Genomic DNA, 13163 nt, shown 5'->3' on the forward strand with positions numbered 1-13163 from the left:
GTGGATTGGTTGGTCATTTGTGTAGATGCTAAAGAGTGGGACGGTGATTCTTCCTTGTGGGAGACCTTTTGTGTGTCAGCCATCTGCTACTGAAACCATTGAGATGCACAAAAACTGCTGATTTGAGAGCATGCTCTGAATCATCTGTGTTAGCTTAAGCCTACCTTTGTCATCTCAAAGACTTTCCTTGTGAGTATTCGATGATTGTGTCATAAGCTGCAATGAGGTCAACAAAGGCTGCTCCAGTTATCAACCCCTTCTCGAAGCCACCATCTTCAATGTACTGTGCCAGATTTAGCAGTTGACTAGTACAGGACTTTCCTGGCCTAAATCCTGCCTGTTCTGGAATGAGGAGCTCATTCACCAAGGGAGCAATGTGGTTGAGTAGGAGCCTTTCAAAGATCTTGTATGTGTGACAAAGCAGAGATATGGGCCGGTAGCTCTTTGCATTGGCTGGTTTTTTGCCTGGCTTGAGTAAGGCAACTACCCTTGATTTCCTCCATAAGTTTGGCATTGTGCTTTCACTCAGACAGTAGTTTAGCATGTCAAGCAGCCGTTGGAGTGCAACAGGTCCAAGATGTTTCATCTGCTCACAGATCGAGGACATCATCCAATCCAGCTGCCTTGCTGATCTTCATTGCTTTGATAGCATTGCACAATTCGTTCATGCTGAAAGGTCTTGTGAACTCAGATGACTCTTGGCAGGCTGTCTGCACACTTTTAGGTTGGATCTTCGCGGGTGATTATGAGGGTTACCTTGGCTGTTCACTAGAAGCTGGTTGACCACTTGGCCGACGGTAACTTGGGACCTAGATTGGGACTTTGTAGAGTCTTTCCCAAGGATCCGAATCTGCATGGTGTTTCTGCCGGCCCTGAGTATAGCTTGTACGGCATTCTTGTGGAATATTCTTCCTTGATGATTTCTTCAGCAGCTCTAAAAATGTGTCGTAATGAGTAGGGAGTGCAGGGAGGTTCTGAAGATATGTATCCAGATCTATGGCAAACTGCTCACAGTTTACTTTCTTCAGGTTGAAAGTCTGCAGAAGGGAACTTTGCGAGGAGTGATGTTTACCACGGCATCAGGCCATTTGCAACATTGATATTTATCATATAATATTAAATTATTTAACCACTACCAAAGCAGCAGCAACAAGAATATCAATGTTTAGCAACCTACGTGTATACTTTGGCGGAAATGAAAGAAAAATCAGACTCTACATATTTTTATTAAAACTTTTCTGGTGTAAAATGAGCCGTTACCATGACAACAGGCAATTTGCAACATTGATATTTATTAATAAACTCAAGCGTTCCCATTATCATGCTAATTAATTCATGCAGAATAATTACGTAATTTTGGTTTTGTTTTTGGTTTTGGTCATGTAGATTAGTTCGTTTTTTATTACTTTAATAAGTTGGTATTTGGTTGCCATGGCAATGGTCTGAGATGGTACTTACATATTTACCAAACAAGCATATTTATTTTTAGCAACCTAAACTTAGCGGAAATGAACGAAAAAAATGTGACTCTATATGTTTTTATCAAAATTTGTTTTTTTCTGAGAAAAATAAGATGTTACCATGGCAACGGGCCATTTGCAATATTGATATCTATCTTTAAATTCATTATCAAGGCAACATCAATTCCTATCATTCAATTAAAACTCATGCATAACACTTATGTAGTTTTTATTCTAAATGAGTGGGAAAAACCCAACGCATGTAGATTACATGTACATGTAGGTCGCTTTTATTGTATTTCTCCCCATTGTCGTTTTTTACCATGTTATATCTTTTTTTTTCACCAAATTAGGTATTATTTGGTTGCCATGGCAATGGAATGAGAGTGCATTTATACATTAAGCAAAAACCACTCCTAGGTTTAACACCCTACAGGCAGGGAAAATGAAACAAAAAACAGATTCTACAACTTTAAATCAAAATTTTTACTTTTCTGGAGGAAAAAATAAGCCGTTACCATGGCAACGGGCCAATTGGAACCAATTTGATGATCTTAAATATGTTTTAATTTCATTTGTATTTAATTGGAACCCTGAAATCAATCTATTGGCTAATTTATATCATGTTTATCTACCATTTACAGGGGAATACATACAGTTTTTGATAAATTAATCCGTTGCCATGGCAACGGTCGAAGACGGCATTTATAAATTTGGCAACAAGCAGATTCGTAATCAGCACCCTAAAAATAGGGGGATAAGCACAAAAAATCAGATTCTACAGAAAATTTTTGGAATTTTTACTACTTGCCGCCTACTATAAGTGAAGAATCTACTTGCATCTTAATTCTTAACCCTAACTAGGCCGGGCTTTTTTGGCTGTTCTGTGGCCGGGGGGGGGGGGGGTTGATTCAACCCCCCCCTGAGATCTCGGCCGCCGATCGCGCGAGTGCCGCAAAAATTTGCACGCTGGTAGTGTGCGATGTAATCTACAAGGCTGTATGGTAAAATTTTCCAAAATAATGAGATTTTATTTTATATGAATTAAATATGCTAATTTATGCATAAATCATACTGTTTGCTCTAATTCACTAAACAAAGCTCCTAGAATGCTAATTTTTGGTAAAAATATTCTTTGTAGCATTTTTAACAATCGCAATTGAAAAAAACTTCGGTTTGGAAATCAATTTCTTATGTATTTTATTGTTTTATTAATTTCTTATGTATTTCTTTGTTTTTCAACCTTTTGTTTTTCTTTGTTTTTTTCACCACATTTATTGCACAACCTTTTTGAAGCATAATTATGCTAAAATCAATTGATTTCTGCTGTTAAAAGCAAAAATAATCATATCTTTATGAATAAGATGAGAAAACTCAATTTGCATTGACTTTGTACACAAAATCACGTTTTGGAACAATTTTTGGTCTGACATGCACTTCAAAAATGTTGCGTAATTTCGGAACCGCGTACCCGGGCGTCGCAAATTTGGTCTCAAAAGATGCGCGAGACTTGAAAGTATAAACTATGTGAGTAGCGCGGTAAAAAAAATTTGCGCGGCGAAATGATCGCAGAAAATGTTGAGGGGGGGGTTGATTCAACCCCCCCCCCCCCCCCCCCCCCCGGTCAGTTTAGGGTTAAGTTGTGTTTAGGAAAATTCTTTTAGAAATTGGCCTCTGCACCAAACTGATAGAAGATATCTTTACCACAAAGTCGCTTGCTAGACCTGGGGAGAGTTTCAAGAAAGGACTTGTCGGACGTTTTACCCGACAAGTCCCATTTTATCCGACATTTACCATAGTAACAGTGCCTCTCAGCCAATCAACATCAGGGAAAGATGTCAGATCTGACAACTTGTCGGACAAAAATGTTGATGAAACGGTCACCTGGGGAGCATTTCATGAAAGGACTTGTCGGAGGTTTTGTCCAGCAAGTCATATTCTATCCGACAGTTTCCATAGTAACTTCTCAGCAAATCAAAATCAAGGAAAGTTATCAGATCTGACGTATCAGACAAAAATCTTCATTAAATGCTCCCCTGGATCGAGGGTGGCATAAAGATATTGATGATTTGCCACAAAGTACAAAATAGTTATAATTGACCTACATTGTATTTGCTATAAATCAGTCAAATGACATGATTCCAGTAGCTTTTTTCACAAATTGTTAATGGAAATCACTATTTTTTAAATGAAATGTTCCTACGGACCGACAAAAACTCATATCACCATACTCAAGAATTAAAATTCTGTTAGATGATTTGATATCATTTCCATTAGAGTTGGTTATGACCTCAGGTCGGAGGTGAAAGGTCATGACTTACTTGCACTGTCCAGTGAAGAAGTCACAGTTGAGGTCATCATTGTCCACACCTCGGATGTCACACTCACAATCCTAAAATAAATAAATAAATAAATCAAATAAGACAAACGAAAAAAAAAATTTGTTAAAATAATTTGAAATAAATAAATTTATAAATCAGGAAGCATCTGGGAGATCCATAATTTTTTTTACTTCGTTTATCCCAATTTCTAGGTTTATAACTGAGTACACTAAAATACATACTACTAAACAATTACTAACTGCTATAGGAATCATCTCCATCAATACTGTTTGCAAAAGCCCATCTAATGCATTGGCAAAGGGTCAATAATTACACTTCAATATCATCCAACATTCCAGTCTCACAAATGTGCAGTGGACATTGAATTTCTTTTGTTTTTTTTAACCGTATATCGCTAATGTTAATAATTATTGTATGTTTTTCTGCCATTTCTCAGTAATGATTGTAATTCCTAGAGCGTGGAATGCGCTTCCCAAAACCATCCTTGACGCCCCTTCATTGGCGGCCTTCAGGGGGGCGCTTCCAACCAACATCTAAACCAAGGAACTAGATTTTTACTTGCACAAACAGCACAATGTTTTAAAAGCACCAACAAGTATGCACTGCAGATGAGCACCCAAGATATTTCCTTAGCACTACATCCTGACTTATGGATCCTGCTGAGTATCGTCGTAGAAGTACAAGTGTACTTTTATTGAGAAAGGGTCTTTTGAGCACTAATCTTACAAATTTGTGATTGGAAATCCAAGAGCTATATAAACAAAGATTAAAATCCTGAATTTGAAGACATTCAAATGCTGAAGGGGTTTTCAAAACAAAAAAAGATATCTTATTTTGATTCATTATGTGAAAACTTACCACACATCCGACAATAGGATGGTACCCGTAGGTCTGGGGTGCGCAGGTGTCACAGTTGGCTCCGGCCACGTTCTCAGGGCAGATGCACTCTCCCGACACCTCGTTGCAAACTCCAGACTGGCAGGTACAGGCTTAGGACAAGAAGACGTTGAAAACAAGTTTGAAATTAAACCCTCCATTGGTTCTAAGTTACTTCTTTTAATGTTATTCATTGTGAAAAAAAGTTGTCAGATCCGACAACTTGTCGGACAAAAATATTGATAATTTGTTCTCTAATATGGATGCATGACCCAGGTTTAAATTTGATCCCTTTAATAAGATTATTAAGTTATTGTGAGAACAAGATATTCATTGTATATAATGTAGCCTTTGACTACTGACCTCGTGACCTCAAAATTTCATCAGATCATCATCACTTCCAAATGCATAAATGAACCAAGTTTGAAATTACCTTCAAACAGACCTTTCGTAATTGTGAGAATTAGGTTCCTTTGGGTATGTTTTCTACTTGTAGTTCACATGAAAAGTTATGAAGCTCTAAAATAGTCATGGCTTGAGGAATTCATGAAGTGAATTTATTGAAAAAAAATTGGGATTAGATAGACAAAAAAGATATTTTGTATGTACATGTACATGTACCTGCCCCATCTATATAGTACGACTGTACATAAAATGAGTGTCTGTGAGAAGTTTGAATAATGTACATGTATACACCCTAGAACATACATGTAGTATACAAATATACCAAGCTTTGAGTAAGTAAGTATATTCATCCAAGGTTGGACTGGCATTACTATTTTTCCTGAGGGGTGAAGCCCCGAGGGAAAAAATAGTGATTTTGCCAGTACAACCGAGGATGAATAATTCCCACTATACTTTCGAAATAAAGGCCTGGTATATTTGTTTTATATCCTACTTTGATAAGTTAGAGCAATAGATCTTGATAATCTAGTTCTTGTACTCTTAGTTTATCCTTTTTTAAATCTGAACCAAACCAGCTGCGCTGACTGACCTACTTTTCCTGAAGCGCTTAGCAACGTGCTCAGTGCCGGGAACGTGTATTAGTGCTTGCGCCATCATGATCTGTGACGTCAATAATGGAATAGTCTACTATTCCATCATTGACGTCATGGAATAGCATATTTTCTTCTGTGGGCGTTTCATTTTCGACATCATCGCAAAATAGTGCGAATATGTTTGGTCACATGATGCTATTTAAACCAATCAGCACACAGGATTTAATTTATGTAGGATATAATACAATCTATTTCGTACCTCTGCAATAGGGGAAATCGTAGTATCCGACGGCGCACTTGTTGCAGCGACGTCCAACGATGTTCTGTCGGCACTGGCACTGACCGCCGAGCTCGTCACAGTTGAAGCTAAGAGAACCCTGGCTGTCACAATCACACTCCGAAGCACCGTAGTTGAAGGCAGACGAAAGCGAGAAGACGGCTTCACGACAGAATCCAGAGGATTCGGGACTGTACGGAAGAAGATTTATTGTCAATTATTTCTTTGATAATTATAATAATATGAGGTATTTATATTGGTTGAAATCAAGTTCAGTGTTGACCTCTTGGTGTTGGTGTAAGGTCAATTATAACACCAAACATAAAATGAAGATGGTCCTGAAAAGTCACTCACTAGGTGTTGAGCTGTCAATATTGTGATCTGGATTATTTGTTTTTAACTCAGAATAGGTTTTGGAGCTAGGAAACGCAATCCAATATGTGCCTCCAACACCAACACCGACCTTGAAATCACCCATTGTGTGTATATATATCCACTTTGTTACATGCCCGGGGCACTCTTGCATTACTCATAACTCCAATCATGCACAGAGTAGACAAGGATAGGAAAAAGAGCATGTATGAAGCTATCGATAGTACACCTTGCATGCATATGGCATCCCGTGGGTTAAATGTGAGGATTTCAATCTACAATTATCTAATTTCAATTTCAAACAAATATATATAAAGACCGATTTTGTGTAGTAAATCAGGAAAATCAATCCAGATATTATAAATATACATATCAACCTATAACCCCTCCCTTCCAATTTCAACATGTCCCAGGCTTTTTCTAGGCAGGTTTCCAATGAGGCAAATGGCATCTTTGTAAGCGTACAACTGACGCACAGAAAGCGGACTTATGGGGCGGGATATGCACACACAGCGACTTTTTATATACTATATGAGGTGTATTACGTAAGATGCATTAGTACAGAATAGGTAGAAACATCATTTCATTGTCGTAAATTAAGAATCAAATTTAGCAGCTACGAAAGGGGCACCAGGCATGCATACATAAAGCTGTGCGTAACTGATGAAAAGCTTCATAAAACACAGCTGACAACTTGGTCAAAGCCGACATCTTTCATATGTTCTTTTTACACGGGTTGCTGCTCACCTGAAGTAGAAGTCGTTGGCACTGCAGTACTGGATGAACTCTCCTGCTCGGTCCTGAGGGTTGGCGTTGATGAGATCGGGTGTGTACATCTCAACCGGGATGATCATGATATCGTCCTGGAAAGGTTCAAATGAGAGACATTTGGAACAATGATGCAGATTAAGACGAGTTGATATCCACACCAGAAGGCAGGATTCGGGGGGGGGGGGGGGGGAGGATATACAATTTACGATAAACAAAATAATGACTTATAATGACTTATAATAACTTATAATGACTTATTGTTCAGACATGTATTGTATGTAAATAGTTTTTGTTGTTCTGCTCTGAAGCGCCTTGAGCATCTAATCAAGATGGAAAGTGCGCTATACAAATCTCATGTATAATTTATTATCATTAGGCTTGCATTTATCACATTAACATGTTTTGATTTATTCCTGTAAGGGTTGACAAAATTGGTGGCTGCAACTTCAGTGGAGCCCATGTAATATCAAATGTCATGGGATAGGAGTGGTGCAGCTAAAATAAGGGTACATGTAGCACATCCTAGCACCTAATAGCACATTCACTACAACATCCAACTTCATCATAACTTAAGTACTCATTTAACTGCTTGGAAGAGCGATGACACAACATCTGCTCCTGCGCCAATTTCTCTGAGCTTTACTTCATCTAAGATGTAGGGTTAATGTTACAATAGGGTGTTATGTTAGGTTTAGGGTTAGGTATAAGGTAGGGTATAGTGTTAAATCCACGGCCGAAGGGCAGTGCGTGAAATTTATAACGGAGCAACTGTTGCCAGAGCAGATGTCATGGAACTGGAAGAGCACACAGCAATGTTTCAAGATGAAATATCAGGGTTTCCACAGAAATTGTAAAAAATAGAATTCCATGACTTTTCTATGACTTTTCCATGACTAAATTGCTGCTTTCCATGACTTCCTGTGACGTCCCAGTAGTTGGGATGTCACAAAACTGGAAAAAATGGAAATCATGAACACCAATTATAATAGCAGAGTATGAGAGTTGCAAGACGCGACAAACTGGAATGCTGCCATAGCCAAGAGGTTAATGCAATTCCATGACTTTTCACAAATTTCCCAAATTCCCTGACTTTCCATGACCACAAATTTTTCCAGGATTTTCCATGAATGTGGGAACCCTGAATATGCACAGACTTACGATCCACAGTTGACGGTCACCTCCGTCCGGCAGCGTGACCTGGATTCCTTGGCTGAGGTCACTGAGTTCGAAGACGTTGCTACCGTCGGGTTTGGTGACGACGACACGGCATCCGGACACATGGGGGCAGTATTTAGCATTGAAAGTACCTGAAAGGAGACGTGAGTGTGGTTATTGTACACTTTGATATCATCCATTATTCATCCTCTCCTCCATGGGGTTACATACTTCATTTATAATACTGTGGTTCTGATTTTTGTCTTTCTACAAGTGTATCATGGGTTCAAATCCTACCCTGTGTGTTTATTTCCTTCAGCAAGAAATTCATCTATACAGGACTTTACTCAATTTCGGCAGCATAAATAAATGAGATTGGGCACAAATGTATTTGCTGATGAACATTACATGTATCAGCTGCCTTGCTAAAGCTAGGGTAATTATCCCACATTATTGTAGAGACTTGTGACAAAGTAAGTCGCTAAATAAGAAAAAAACACATGTAATTACTGCTTATTCTTAACATTATCAACACAAAAGATGAGAGATTGACTTACCTTCGCCATCAAACTGGCCGACGACCCTGAAGTTTGCGTCGTAGGACTGTCCGTCCGGTTGATAGTAGTGAATGACAAAGACAACCTCTCCGCTGTTAGGCACAAGATCATCGTCATAAGATGCAGTGTTCTGTAAATTCAGATTCAGGAAACAGTATTAAATATGGATAGACTATTTTTTTTTCTCAAAATGCCTGATCCCAGGTTAGTGCATTCGGAATTTTATCTCATTAGTACAATGTACCCGCGAAAAAGACAGATTGTTATGTGTAACTTAATAAGTAAATAAGCCTTTAGCAAATGACGTACAGTATAATTCAATTTCCCCATGGATCCAGACTTGCGCTAACCTATAAAGATCACTGTTCTGCTAAAATAATAGGACTCAAAGAAAATGTCAACCACGAAATTGAGATGAAGCACAAAAATACAATATGAAACATTTAAAGGACAAGTCCACCCCAACAAAAAATTGATTTGAATAAAACGAGAAAAATCCAACAAGCATAACTATAACCATTATTTAACATTTTATGGTTCAGTCAAGTTTGTCCTTATTGTCAAATCTGTAAAAATTGAAATATTGTATGATTCAAACAATAAAAAACAAAAGAAATAGTGAGTGAGGGATATCATCGATTCTCTCATTTGCACGTGACTAAATTGTGCATAACTATTTTGTAAAAAAATAAGCGAAACTTTAGAATGTATGATTTTTCTTTTTTTATTCAAATCAACATTTTTCTGAGGTGGACTTGACCTTCAAAAAAAATGTAAGACTCACCTCATTATCATTCGAGAGGTAGATAACGGTCGGTGATGGGTTGTGAATGTTTGGTGGTAGGGGTACGTTAGGATCCGTTTCGCCATCGAGGAGAATGGTGTTTGGTGGTACGGGGTAGGTCGACGGTAGACACCTACAAAACAACAAGAAACATCAATATTGTTATAAGCTACCAAAATGACTGCCGTTTACATCACATGGGTCAGATGCAGGATAACATGGGCAAATTCATTTCTTTCCTATTTCTTCCATAGAATAATAACAAAAATCTGTATTTCATAACAAATGAAAATTCTTTTACATACATATACAATTATTTTTACAATTAATTGGAAATCTATGAAAACTCTATTTTGTGATAAAAATAAATTGATATATTACTGTTTTATGAACAAATATTGTTATAATTATAATCATATCGCTGTATATATTGTGACACAAATGTTAATTTCAAGTAAAATAAGTACATTAATGAATTCAAATTCATATAAAATACATCTTCAACACATACGATTTAACATGTTTTCTGTCATGAATGGGTAAATTTATTACTAAAGGAAATATGCCATGGCGAGGGTTCAAACCTAAGACCCTCTGATTGAAAGACAAGGGTCGGGACCACTAGATCATAAAATGAGGCATATCTGACCCCCATAACATAAAGCTTAATAGTGATTGATCAAGTGACTGATTTATACACTTGATCATATATAATAATCAATGAAATCAATCATAGAAATCAGACCCACAATTAATCGCTAAGCTTTATGCTACGGGTCCCTGATGTAAGTTACTCCATTAAGACAGGGTCGTGTATCTTCAAGCCTGGACCCCGTAACATAAAGCTTTGCAATTGATCATGAGGCTGATCTATGATTGATCATACACAATAATCAATGCAATCGATCGTAGAAATCAGACCCACAATTAATCGCTAAGCTTTATGTAACAGGGCCCTGATGTCTTTTCTAATATTACATGTATTTGAAGCTGATGCATCAACTATTGAATCAATCAATTATTAATATCTATTTTATTAAAGGACATATGAACCATCAGCCTTAATAGCCCCATCTCAAGTCCTCAACTACTCAAATCTGGCCAGTTTCATTACCCATAAAGCAACATTCAGAGCACAGTATTCACTGCTCAATACATTTACACCTCAATTATATTACCAAGTACAAAACAAGTCCTTTTCTTCTAAAAAACATTTCAGTTTCTTTACTCAGATAAACTATCGGCCAATTTATTCTCTTCTTTTATTAATAGTTATCTCAAGAGGTATATTTCAAGACTACTATTCAAAACACACAGTCAATGAGAGACAAAAAAAAACAAGTGTTGGTCAGTTTGCTCCACCTTTAAGCAGAGCTGTCAACCTGTACAAGAAAATTGCATTTTTATTTTAAAAGCTGAAAATCAGTATTTTTCGTGAGAAATTGCGTATTTTCAAAGAAATACCAAGAGGACAACTTAGATATCAGTATTACTTGGAAGCTCTTTTTAAGCATATTGGAAAGAAGCAATACTCACTCTCCATCGGCCGTGCGGACACACTCAAGGGTTGGTGTAACAAAGTCATATGAGAAAGATTCCACTGGGATGGCGATGACACGGCTCTGGGATGGCGGGGGAGAAACATCAAATGCAAAAAGAAATTAGAAAGGTGGTTTGTTATCACTTGGTCTAACAAATGGTTTTACTTCTCATATTGTCTTACACCATCAAAGCTAAACCTACTTAGTCTTATTTTATTATACAAAATTATTATTATTTCATATATCCATACCTGTGTGTATATGTTTCCCTGTGACAATATAAGTTGCAACAATGATTATCTTTCACATTGGATAAGTAGTCAAATTTGTAATTACAATTTTGGAGGGAAACTTTTGAATAAATATGATTTCATATATTATATTACACATTGAATAAGTAGTCAAATTTGTAATTACATTTTTGGAGGGAAACTTTTGAATAAATATGATTTCATATATTATATTACACATTGAATAAGTATTCAAATTTGTGGTTACATTTTTGGAGGGAAACTTTTGAATAAATATGATTTCTTACACTAAAATACAAAAGAATAAGCGGGAAGATGACATCATCAGTCAGCTCACTGGATATTCATGAACAAATGCATGGATATGTTTCAGTAAAAAAAAAAGAAGCAAATTATGAATTGTCATTACTTTCTTATTCCTTGTCTGACTTTGATGAAATTTTCAGTGTTTTTTTTCGTCTCATTTTACTATATGCGTTCAAATCATATTCCTTTCAGCCTGGAGTACCCCAGGCTACTTAAAGTGATTGGTTAACATTGGTTTGACTTTTAAAAAATCTGAGCTAGAAGGTCACACTTGTCACCTGTGTCTGTAATATGTTACAAAAATGAAGCCCAGAAAAAATTGCGTTCGAAAATAATTATTTAGTGCTTCAAAAATTGAAATATAAAGTGACCGAAAACACCATCTTAATTTCATCCCATACACTTATGTGTACTATTTAGGCGTCTATAAGACGCCTATTTACAAAATCGGGGTTTGCCTTGTAGTTTTAGCTTTTCATTCTCAATAATGGTTGTTTTAAGGGTTTATTAGTTCTAATACATGCACTTGTACACATGTTTCATCTTGGTTTGAGAATTTTTTAAGTCGGCTGCTCACAAAGTTAAACAATACCTTTAAACTTCTTTTTTTATATCAAATCATGTTCATGCTCAGCTTTAACTTACTATTGAAAGCATGTAAGGCGATCCGATCTTGGTAAGCTGAGCGTAAGGCATGACCTCCTGGATGTCAAAGACTTTGACACGGTTATCATCATCCAGAACGATGGCTCGACATCTGCAAAAAAAAAAATCAAACATAGACGAGAATATAAATGTGATATTAAAAATTGCAGTGTTGGTCAGAGAGACCCAAGTATATAAATGCCCATTAATTCTATGTGCTCTGGGGGCCGTTGCAGAGAGAGTTGCGTTTAAACGCAAGTCCAAAAATCAATCGCAAGTCCCAAATGCGCGTTGTTGATTGGTTGAAAATCAAGTTGCGCATGATTTTTAGAGTTGCGATTGATTGCAACTCTTTCTGCAACGGGCCCCAGGTTGCATAAGGGGATTTCTCTGCAGACGTGACGCATGAAAATGTGGTGGCATGGTCATTTTTCGACAGATTTTGTTTTTAGATCAATGCTTGTTAACAGAATGAGATACAGTTTACATTTACAGGAACTCTTTTCACCTTAGGCTCACACTAAAGAAAAAAAAATCATACGAATGATCATATCTTCAATTTATCCAAGAGCTAATAAAATAGTACATAGATTAATAGGCTTTATACTGAACTTCAGAAAGAGTTGAACGATCCTTTTTTTTTTTCAATTTGAGTAAATGCACTCCTGATGAAACAGTTAGAATGGTTCCATCTGTGAATGAGTTCACATATCAGAAGTAGCCAAAATGTATCATCATATGCAAAAATGATAAAAATCCTATCAGGTTTTCAGATCTTGTATTCACAGATTCTGAAGGATGGACAAACACCTGAAAGAGATGATGCAC

General features: G+C 36.9%; 1 protein-coding gene across 1 annotated transcript in view; it reads right to left on the bottom strand.

The window, feature by feature from the left end:
* LOC129280005 (laminin subunit alpha-like) overlaps nt 1–13163 on the bottom strand; it is a 127986-nt gene that overhangs the window by 85550 nt on the left and 29273 nt on the right. Inside the window, exons 21-29 of the mRNA XM_064111744.1 lie at nt 12336–12447; nt 11129–11214; nt 9593–9725; nt 8809–8938; nt 8255–8403; nt 7073–7188; nt 5936–6144; nt 4661–4791; nt 3782–3852 (exon numbers count right to left, since the gene is read on the bottom strand). Of these exons, the coding sequence (XP_063967814.1) occupies nt 3782–3852; nt 4661–4791; nt 5936–6144; nt 7073–7188; nt 8255–8403; nt 8809–8938; nt 9593–9725; nt 11129–11214; nt 12336–12447 (1137 nt within the window). The remainder of the gene's footprint in view (nt 1–3781; nt 3853–4660; nt 4792–5935; nt 6145–7072; nt 7189–8254; nt 8404–8808; nt 8939–9592; nt 9726–11128; nt 11215–12335; nt 12448–13163) is intronic.

This window comes from Lytechinus pictus, chromosome 17 (genome assembly GCF_037042905.1).
Source record: "Lytechinus pictus isolate F3 Inbred chromosome 17, Lp3.0, whole genome shotgun sequence".
Lineage (NCBI taxonomy): Eukaryota > Metazoa > Echinodermata > Echinoidea > Temnopleuroida > Toxopneustidae > Lytechinus > Lytechinus pictus.